General features: G+C 46.9%; 1 protein-coding gene across 3 annotated transcripts in view; it reads right to left on the reverse strand.

Moving 5' to 3' along the window:
- The window catches only part of STXBP4 (syntaxin binding protein 4), a 51,752-nt gene that overhangs the window by 38,541 nt on the left and 1,734 nt on the right, over positions 1 to 11,477 (reverse strand). For 2 of the 3 annotated variants that reach the window (XM_077251352.1, XM_077251353.1), the window contains exons 2-5: positions 10,050 to 10,093; positions 5,725 to 5,857; positions 1,351 to 1,457; positions 484 to 628 (exon numbers count right to left, since the gene is read on the reverse strand). In XM_077251352.1, the coding sequence (XP_077107467.1) occupies positions 484 to 628; positions 1,351 to 1,457; positions 5,725 to 5,857; positions 10,050 to 10,072 (408 nt within the window). In that variant the 5' untranslated portion in view covers positions 10,073 to 10,093. Of the gene's footprint in view, positions 1 to 483; positions 629 to 1,350; positions 1,458 to 5,724; positions 5,858 to 10,049; positions 10,094 to 11,477 lie in introns of those variants that run through there. The other variant, XM_077251354.1, reaches the window with a different exon arrangement.

Genomic DNA, 11,477 nt, shown 5'->3' on the forward strand with positions numbered 1-11,477 from the left:
GGATAAAAGCTGATCGGCGACAGTGCCAAGATAGGTGATAAATGTCTTGGAAGTCATACAGTTAAGGACGCCCATGATCACTAAAATGGGGGGTCACAATCCCCAATTCTTTCATATCTCTGTCAGAAATGGTTGGAATTCTGTTCAATTTGTTGAGGTTACAACGATTAGGGCCCCCATGATCACTAGAATGGTAGGGGGGGTCACAATTCCCAATCCTCTCTCATTTCTGTTGGAAATGGAAATGGTTGGATCATGCTTAATTCTGTTCAATTTGTTTTCTGCAGGAAAGATTTTTAGAAATGAGCAGATTTTAGGGGGAGTTTTTATGTCACACACCTCAGGGGTACGTTACTGGAACACCCAAATACTCTGCATGGAACCTGGAAACACAAATTCATTTCTTACTTCTGTGTCTCCAGTCATGGCCTCCTGTGCCCATTTACATCTAAATGAGACAGCAGATGGGGAAACGGTACTTACGGGGACGTTGGATTTAGAGGAGTTTGGTGTAGTAGACATCTTTGGCAGTAGGTTAACTTCCCGCTCCCCAGTTGATGTAGATAATACAGAGTTGCTGTCATCTCCGTCAGGTCTGATAAAACAGATATCCCAAATGGAACATTTCCTACAGGGTAAAAAACCACATTCACCCACTTGTACACCTGAAAATGGAAACATTTCCTTACAGTTACCTATATTACAGTGGGCTTCTGAAGGATGGTGCAAACGCTGCTCCTGTGCCCGCATCATCCACCAGAAGCAACCGTACGCCCTAAACACCTAAAAATGGATGCGCCATTACATCCCTTTTTGGCCTGGAGATATAGGGAACCTGTCCCATTGAACAAGGAATTTCATAAATGGTGTTGTGGGAAAAGATTCAGTGTAACCTGCATTTAATACCTTTCATTTTCCATTTGGGGCTTAGGAGTCCACCAGGCGGTCTATCAAATGATTGACAGTTATCGCTGTATTAGTCAAACACAGAAGGCTGTCAATCATTGAGTGAGACCGCCCACTGGACTTCACAGCTCAGGAAAAAAAATGACATTTCAGTCAATAAGTCACAAGTTATACTTAATTGTTCTACACAGAACTATAGATCAATCTGTTCAGCTGCTCCTAGTCAGAGGTAAACTGGACAGTGTTTTCATAGTGACAGCTGTCAGGAATCTGTGAAAAATATCTTGCCTCCTTTAAGAGGAGGAGATTTCATAAAGACAGATATAATTAAAAATGCCACAACACAACAGCAACTGCTGACCTGTAGATTAGTGGAGCAATTGCGATTTACTTGCTGTTACTAAAGCCATTTCTAGAAAGCAACCAGACTCACAAGTATCCTACCTTAATTTTACTCGATTTAATATGTTTTTTGCTTCCTCGCACGACACGCCAACCAATGCTTCCTTATTCACCGATACAAGCTGGTCTCCTGCCCTTAACCGTCCATCCTAATTCAAAAAAGGTGAAAACCATTCTCTTGAAAGTGGACCGGCTTTAAAAACAAAGTATTCAGCAAACCAATCAACTGTACAGCAAAGAACAGGGGCTGTTCTGCAGTACCTGGCAGAGGCTGCTACACATTGTATGAAGCTCAGCATTGCAGCTCCATAAAGGTGTTTACACCTGGTGGCCACGGAGCAAAGAACAGCTGATCAGTGGAGGTTCCGGGTGCATCTCATATTGATGACATTCTTTGTATAGATATGAAAAAGTAGACGTGTGCACAGCCGAAAAGAGGTGCCAGAGTAGGTTCCCACACCGTAGTATATAGCAAAAACTCGGCACTCAACTTAGCGTAAGACAGGTGATTTAATGGTGTCCACAAAATAACAGAAATGTTTCAGTCCTACATCCGGACCTTCATCAGTCACAGTTGATAAATGTGAGGGAGCGAGTGGACCCACAGAATTGCTGATTGCGGAATGAAATCACTGCATGGACTAACGGTGGATTCCGCGTCCCACACAGGCACGGCACTTATGTCCTGATATTTAAGGTATATCGCTTCATTTGGGGCTATACTGCCCACATACAGGCAGCGCTCACACACAAGTGTGATTTCATTCCACAATCAGCAATTCTGTGGGTCCACTCGCTCCCTCACATTTATCAACTGTGACTGATGAAGGTCCGGATGTAGGTCCGGATGTAAATAACGTTTCTGTTATTTTGTGGACACCATTAAATCAACTATCTTACGTTAAGTTGAGCGCCGAGTTTTTGCTATATACTATTCTTTGTATAGGTCATCAAAATGGCGTGACTAGATAACCCCTTTAAATGGAACCTTTCAGCTGATACATGCTGCCCAAAACTGTGGGCAGCATGTATCAGCTCCTACCTGTTCCATCAGAGGCGTAGCTAGGGTTTTGGTTCAGGGGGGGGCGAAACTTCTGAGTGGGCCCCTAACCAGGTAACCTTGATTACAGCTGGGTGACGCACCCTAATAGTGGAGGAGAACCTCAACAGATGACCGCGCTGTTACTGAAGATAATCTCTATATAACGACCAACATGGATATTACCGCCATATGGTCAGTGGTAGTTACCAGCCCTACAAAACATATAAGAGATCACAGCACAGTTACAGATAATGACTTACCGCTGACGTTCTTTCTGATGGAATCATTCATTTTTCCCGTCTTTTCCATCTGGCCCAGACCGACATGACAACTTCTTCCAGCCAGGACTCGGCTGCAGAGATTATAGCAAAGACACATTTCAAGTCTCATATTCCAGCCTCATCACCAGCTATTCCCAACCTGCACAAACTCCTCATCCTGATGATACCCCAATACTGAGCCGCTGCTGCCGTATGTGTCCCTATTACTGCACCTGATACCCCAATACTGAGCCGCTGCTGCCGTATGTGTCCCTATTACTGCACCTGATACCCCAATACTGAGCCGCTGCTGCCGTATGTGACCCTATTACTGCACCTGATACCCCAATACTGAGCCGCTGCTGCCGTATGTGACCCTATTACTGCTCCTGATACCCCAATACTGAGCGCTGCTGCCGTATGTGTCCCTATTACTGCACCTGATACCCCAATACTGAGCCGCTGCTGCCGTATGTGACCCTATTACTGCACCTGATACCCCAATACTGAGCCGCTGCTGCCGTATGTGACCCTATTAATGCCCCTGATACCCCAATACTGAGCGCTGCTGCCATGTGTCCCTATTACTGCCCCTGATATCCCAATACTGAGCCACTGCTGCCGTATGTGTCCCTATTACTGCACCTGATACCCCAATACTGAGCCGCTGCTGCCGTATGTGTCCCTATTACTGCACCTGATACCCCAATACTGAGCCGCTGCTGCCGTATGTGACCCTATTAATGCCCCTGATACCCCAATACTGAGCGCTGCTGCCGTATGTGTCCCTATTACTGCACCTGATACCCCAATACTGAGCCGCTGCTGCCGTATGTGACCCTATTACTGCACCTGATACCCCAATACTGAGCCGCTGCTGCCGTATGTGTCCCTATTACTGCCCCTGATACCCCAATACTGAGCCGCTGCTGCCGTATGTGTCCCTATTACTGCCCCTGATACCCCAATACTGAGATGCTGCTGCCGTATGTGTCCCTATTACTGCACCTGATACCCCGATACTGAGCCGCTGCTGCCATGTGTCCCTATTACTGCACCTGATACCCCAATACTGAGCCGCTGCTGCCGTATGTGTCCCTATTACTGCCCCTGATACCCCAATACTGAGATGCTGCTGCCGTATGTGTCCCTATTACTGCACCTGCTGTGTGGTTCTCTGTGCCCTCTAAATTCTAAAGCAACTCTATACAATATAGTAATGACAGGTGCAAGTGCCCTAGAAAACAGTGCCCATATTTTGCCCCCTAGAAAGTAATATTGCCCTGTGTGTGCCCCTTTGATAGCCACAGTAACCTGAGTTCCCCTATAGCAATAAGTGCCCACTTTACATTGAATAATGTCCCGAGTCTCCCCCATGTACAGCTCCCCTATGCACAGTATGATGCTCTCTTATACACAGTATAATGCCCCCTCACTGTATAGTACCACCCACACAGTATACTGGCCCCTTAGTAGCCCCCAAACTGTTTGATGGTTCCAACACTGTAAGATGACTCCCTCACTGTAATCTCCACACTGTATGATGGCCCCCTAGATAGCCCCCATACACAGTAGCATAATGCACAAAATAGTCCACAATATAGTATAATGCACTCCCCATAGGCAGACTCTATAGCATACGGCAGCCCCCATAGGCAGACCCTGTAATAAGGCAGCACCCCCATATAGGCAGACCCTGTAATAAGGCAGTACCCCATAGGCAGACTCTGTAGTATAAAGCAGCACCCCCATAGGCAGACCCTGTAATAAGGCGGCAGACCCTGTAATAAGGCAGCACCCACATAGTCAGACTCTGTAATAATGCAGCCCCCATAGTCAGACCCTGTAATAAGGCAGCACCACCATAGCCAGACCCTGTAATAAGGCAGCACCACCATAGTCAGACCCTGTAATTAGGCAGCCCCCCCCATAGTCAGACCCTGTAATAAGGCGGCAGATCCCCATAGGCAGACCCTGTAAAAAGGCAGCACCCTTAGTCAGACCCTGTAATAAGGCGGCAGCCCCCTTAGTCAGACCCTGTAATAAGGCAGCACCCCCATAGTCAGACCCTGTAAAAAGGCAGCACCCCCATAGTCAGACCCTGTAATAAGAAAGCCCCCATAGTCAGACCCTGTAATAAGGCAGCACCCATAGTCAGACCCTGTAATAAGAAAGCCCCCATAGTCAGACCCTGTAATAAGGCGGCCCCCCCATATGCAGACCCTGTAATAAGGCGGCAGATCTCCATAGGCAGACCCTGTAATAAGGCAGCAGCACCCATAAAAAAAAATAAAATAAATAAATACTCACCTCTCTTCATCCTGGTTCCTGCCCTGCTCCCGCTGATCTCCTGACAGACGCCGACACTGACAGGGGGATGATGGGAGAAGGAGAGCAGCGCTCCTTCTCCCATCAATGCGATCAGCTGTATCGGCTAAATGCCGGTACAGCTGATCTTCCGATGACGGCGGGGGGCCCACTGCTGGCACCGGGCCCCCCTGCCTGCTTAGGGGCTGCACAGCGGCCGGCCAGCAGAGCAGGGAGATACATTCTGGTGCAGAGCAGGGAGAATCAAACTGTATCGGCGCGCTGCGCATGTCGATAACAGTAGCAAAGCTCCGTGTGAGCCCCCTCAGAGCACCGGGCCCGGGGCGCCCGCACCCTCTGCCCCCCCCAGTAGCTACGCTAGTGTGTTCCATCATATATGTGCTTTACATTGAAACGTTATGACATTTCAGAGAAAACCACACATTCAATCACTGCCAGGGACCCAGCCATGCTATTGACTAGTCGTATAGGAGGGTCTCAGGCAGATTCTCCCCGCCAGCTGACAGTGACTGGCAAGCCTCTGCCTATGTGTGAATATCAGAGATAAGTCACACAGAGATATCTGGCAGTCGTTTATTCAGTTCTTATCGAGAGTACATGCATGCTCACATTAGCAGAGCACCCGTGTGTACAGGGCAGGTCAGAGGGAATTGGCTGAAATAGCATTTGGTCTACAGCTATCCAAAATGTTCTTTTTACAGTATGAGCAAGACACCAGGCGGTCAAGCTACAAATGTCACATACTTCATGGACAACATAGCTGGGTTGCATTCATTAGACACTGACCTTGTGACAGTCTCCTCCAGGGATAACATTCTTAATCTGGATTAAGGGTCCTTCTGTTGTGCTAATGCCACCCACAAGGCTCAGGCCAAGACTGGTTTCTCTCTTAATGGCGATAGTATGGAGCAAGTCCAGGCTTCAGAGAAAACAACAAGGAACACAACTGATTCATCAGTATATTATCTATAGACAAATGTTAATAAGTAAGTGCCCTGCAGAAAACCTCCTGTGCTACATCCACCCTGCTCCCCAACCTCTACATAAGGCAAAAGTAAGGAACCTGTGATGTCACTGTTACATTTCGATGAAATCATAGAATGGTAGAGTTGGAAGGGACCTCCAGGGTCATCGTGTCCAACCCCCTGCTCAAAGCAGGAGTCACTAACCATCTGAGACAGATGTCTGTGCAGCCTTTGTTTGAAGACTTGCATTGAAGGAGAACTCACCACCTCATTGATCACCCTCATGGCCAATTTTTTTTCTAATATGTAATCTGTATCTTCTCCCTTTGAGTTTCATCCCATTGCTTCTCGTGTTTCCATGTGTAAATGAGAATAAAGCTGATCCCTCTACAGTGACAGCCCTTGAGATATTTGTAGACAGCTATTAAGTCTCCTCTGTCTTTTCTTTTGAAAGCTAATCATTCCTAAATCCTTTACCGGTGTTAGGGTATGTGCACACGTCAGGATTTCTTGCAGAAATTTCCTGAAGAAAACCGGAAATTTTCTGCAAGAAATCCGCATTTTTTTTTTTGCGTTTTTTTCCCGTTTTTTTCAGCATTTTGCAAGCGTAATTAGCTTGCAGAATGCTAAAGTTTTCCAAGCGATCTGTAGCATCGCTTGGAAAACTGACTGACAGGTTGGTCACACTTGTCAAACATAGTGTTTGACAAGTGTGACCAACTTTTTACTATAGATGCTGCTTATGCAGCATCTATAGTAAAAGATAGAATGTTTAAAAATAAAAAAAAAAAAAAAATGGTTATACTCACCCTCTGCAGACAGCCGTTATCCTCAGCAGCGTCCGTTCCTAGATGGTGTGGTTCAGGACCTTCGATGACGTCGCGGTCACGTGAGCGGTCACATGACCGGTCTCGCGACCAATCACAAGACAGCGACGTCATCGCAGGTCCTGAACCACACCATCTATAGGAACCGAAGCGGCAGCATGCAGCGGTGAGAGGCGGGAACACTCCGGGGGCCATCGAAGGTGAGTATATGACTATTTTTTATTTTAATTCTTTTGTTTTGACCAATTATATGGTGCCCAGTCCGTGGAGGAGAGTCTCCTCTCCTCCACCCTGGGTACCAACCGCACATAATCTGCTTACTTCCCGCATGGTGTGTACAGCCCCGTGCGGGAAGTAAGCAGATCAATGCATTCCTAGGTGTGCGGAATCCCCGCAATTCCGCATTTTTAATGAACATGTTGCTTTTTTTTCCGCAATGCGATTTTTTTGCGGAAAAAAATGCAACATTTGCACAAAAAATGCGGAATACACTGTAAATAATAGGACGCATATGTTAGCGTTTTTTTCGCGTTTTTATCACGTTTTTATAGCGAAAAAACGCAAAAAAACGCAAAAAATACTGAACGTGTACACATGCTACTGAGATTGGGGATCAAGTGATACACAATAGGAGTACTACCGTATTCCCTACACTCTAATATTTTGTTTGTACTGTATTGCTAGGTGTTATAAAGTAAATGGGCAAAGTGCAATATCTCTTTAATAGTAAATAAGAGGGATTTACCAATATACAGTTGGGAAAAGTGGTAGAAGTGTACCTACAATAAAAATTACAGACCATTCCACTGTTTGTAGGTGGGAAATCTTGCAAAATCATCAGTGTATCAAATACTTATTTTCCCCACTGTAAGTGAATTGACCTCATTGAATGAGGACTCTTTGTTTGATGGATCTGGATCTCTGGATATTTTGATTTATAGAAATAGTGCAATAATAACATAGAGCAATATATTTGTTATAGAGACTTAGGCATTTAAAGGGAACCTGTCACCCCCAAAATCGCTGGTGAGGTAAGCTCACCGGCATCAGGGGCTTATCTACACCATTCTGTAATGCTGTAGATAAGCCCCCGATGTATCCTGAAAGAGGAGAAAAAGACGTTAGATTATACTCACCCAGGGGCGGTCCCGCTGCGGTCCGGTCAGATGGGTGTCTCCGGTCCGCTCCGGCGCCTCCCATCTTCGTTCCATGACGTCCTCTTCGGGTCTTTACGCCGCGGCTCCGGCGCAGGCGTACTTTGTCTGCCCTGTTGAGGGCAGAGCAAAGTACTGCAGTGCGCAGGCGCCGGGCCCCTCTGACCTTTCTGGCGCCTGCGCACTGCAGTACTTTGCTCTGCCCTCAACAGGGCAGACAAAGTACGCCTGCGCCGGAGCCGCAGCGTAAATACCCGAAGAGGACGTCATGGAACGAAGATGGGAGGCGCCGGAGCGGCCCGGAGACACCCATCCGACCGGACCGCAGCGGGACCGCCCCTGGGTGAGTATAATCTAACGTCTTTTTCTCCTCTTTCAGGTAACATCGGCGGCTTATCTACAGCATTACAGAATGGTGTAGATAAGCCCCTGATGCCGGTGAGCTTACCTCACCAGCGATTTTGGGGGTGACAGGTTCCCTTTAACACTGGGATAACTACCGTATATACTTGTGTATAGGCTGAGTTATTCAGCACATTTTCTTTTGCTGAAAACGCCCTCCTCGGCTTATAATCGAGTCACTGTCCCAGAAAGTCGGTGGGGGAGGGGAAGCGGCAGAGCAGCGGGTCACAGAGGCAGGAGCCGGCGGCTGTAACTGTGCCCGCTGCTAAAGAGAAATGAATATTCACTGCGCTGGCAGTGAATATTCATTTCTCTTATATCGTGCACAGTTACAGACAGAGGCGCCGGCTTCCAGCAGTAGCCGGGCTATAATGGGTGCCCGCTCATTAAAGGGAACCTGTCACCCCGTTTTTTCCGTATGAGATAAAAATACCGTTAAATAGGGCCTGAGCTGTGCATTACAATAGTGTATTTTGTGGACCCCGATTCCCCACCTATGCTGCTGAAATACGTTACCAAAGTAGTCGTTTTCGCCTGTCAATCAGGCTGGTCTGGTCAGATGGGCGTGGTGTCTTCCCCCAGATCTTGCTTATTTTTCCGTTGGTGGCGTAGTGGTTTGCGCATGCCCAAGTCCAGAATCCACTGCACAGGGGAGGGAAAAGAGTGCGATCTGCGCTATTCCCCTGGTGATCGGTGGGAGCGGCCATCTTCCTGTGGCCACGCGTGCGCAGATGGAGCGCTCTGCTGCCTGGGGCTTCAGGAAAATGGCCGCGGGATGCCGCGCGTGCGCAGATGGAGATCGCGGCGGCCATTTTCCTGAAGCCGAGATGCGAACTTTGCTTCAGGAAAATGGCCGCCGCGATCTCCATCTGCGCACGCCCGGCATCCCGCGGCCATTTTCCTGAAGCCCCGGCCAGCAGAGCGCTCCATCTGCGCACGCGCGGCCACAGGAAGATGGCCGCCCCCACCGATCACCAGGGGAATAGCGCAAATCGCGCTCTTTTCCCTCCCCTGTGCAGTGGATTCTGGACTTGGGCATGCGCAAACCACTACGCCACCAACGGAAAAATAAGCAAGATCTGGGAGAAGACACCACGCCCATCTGACCAGACCAGCCTGATTGACAGGCGAAAACGGCTACTTTGGTAACGTATTAAGGCAGCATAGGTGGGGAATCGGGGTCCACAAAATACATTATTGTAATGCACAGCTCAGGCCCTATTTAACAGTATTTTTATCTCATACGGAAAAAACGGGGTGACAGGTTCCCTTTAAGGTAATGAATATTCACCTCTCTCCAATCCCATAGGTGTGGAGTAAATATTCATTATCCTAATGAGCGGGGACACGTGATTGCTCGGCCGGAAGAGCTGCTGGCCGGAAAGAGATGCAGCGAGGGTGCGCAGGAAAGGTTTTATTGGAACCATAGATACAAGGACAGGGATGGGGAGCAATGCATACAGGGATATGGGATAAGGAGCCATGAATACAAGGATGGGGATGGGGAACCATGCATACAAGGACAGAGATGGGGAGCAATGCATAAAAGGGCAGGGATGGGGAGCCATGCATACCAGGATAGGGAAGAGGGGACAATGCAAGTTTTCCCAATTTTTCGTGGCAAAATTAGGTGCCTCGGCTTATAATCGGGTCGACTTATACACGAGTATATAAGGTATATACCCAAACATCACATAAAGGAATATAGATTGCAGTTCATATATATGGTGGAGTCAATCAGTGATAAACAGGTAATCTCTTACCTTAGGTCTATGGCCTTTGCCATGACGAAACTTGTGTGCTGGACCTGATTTGACAAAAAAAAACCATTTCATCAATACCATCCTGTAATATACATTACGTAGCACTGACATTACAACACCAAAAAGGAAAACTTGTGGAATTATGAAAATCACAGAATGGATAAACATGGTAATGGTATGGAAATGATGAAAAAAAAGAAATAGAGACAACATTTTCAAAACATCTCGATTTATTCATTACCTAGTATGAGTATCATGTGCAGAAATCCCTGCACTTAACCTCACTGATAGCAGCCAAGGTGGGTATTAATGGTTGTCTGAGGAATGTTCTGCCACACTGAGTACACTTGTGCTAATTATCAAGATCCACTGCTGGCAACTTCCTTTGTAATAGCTGTGTAATAACGTCCCAGATGTGCTGGATGGGAGACAAGTCTGGAGTATGATAGGTGTGAGGTTCTCTTATGAAAACCTTATCACTTGACCTCACGTCACAGCTATCAAAGACTATTATGGTGCAACGCAAAATGGCAATAGATGCTGGAATGGAGGTATGTGCTCTTAAGGAAATAGTCACACTTTTCTCTTAGGTGCAATGCCACGTAGGCAAAGTCATGAAGAGGCTTTCACGATGGAAGGTCATAACCATCCTAGTCTTCATTCCAGGTACACAAACAGCTTGGCTTTACATAGATATGAACGTGGAACCAGTGGTACGGCCAATTCTCTAAAGTGTCCCAGGAGCCGTTTTTCAACAATACAACTCCAGGCCGCATGTCGCTTGTGCTACTATGAGCAGTCTAAACGTGTTACCGTGGCCGCCTGTAGTGTCTCCAGACTTATCAACCATCAAGCGAATCTGGGACAGCATTGGTTTACAATTACAAAGGGAGCTGCCAGCGGATCTTGATGATTTGTGTGCCCAAGTGTATTCAGTGTGGCAGAACATTTCTCAATCAATAATGGGGGTGTTCGAAGGTAAATACGAGTTTTCAGTGCCTATATGAATGGCATATTGCTGGCACTTGGAGGTGATTGTGCTGCAGACAAACCTTAATTGTTTTGACCACATAAAAAATCTGATCAGCGGATGAACAAATGTTGGTGAGGTGGGAACTATGGTCCAGATGTGAATGTTATTTCTATGCTAACCTTGCAATCTGACACAATTTTTTTCGTGTGTCAAATATTTTAAAGAGGTACCTAGTTTGTTATAAATCTGGTGGATCTTTGGCTGTCTGTGCCCCACAACTTCCTTTGTGCCATCTCTGGTGTAAGTGGACCAATGTTATCTCCCTACTATTCAACACTGGACGCCGTTTCTCGCTATTTTTCAAAAGAATGGTTTAAAAAAAGTCAGAAATTTAGCTCACATTTTGCATTGACCTTTGTGACTCTTTTACATCAGAAAACTGGAGTACATGGTTT

This window comes from Ranitomeya variabilis, chromosome 4 (assembly GCF_051348905.1).
Source record: "Ranitomeya variabilis isolate aRanVar5 chromosome 4, aRanVar5.hap1, whole genome shotgun sequence".
Taxonomy (NCBI): Eukaryota; Metazoa; Chordata; class Amphibia; order Anura; family Dendrobatidae; genus Ranitomeya; species Ranitomeya variabilis.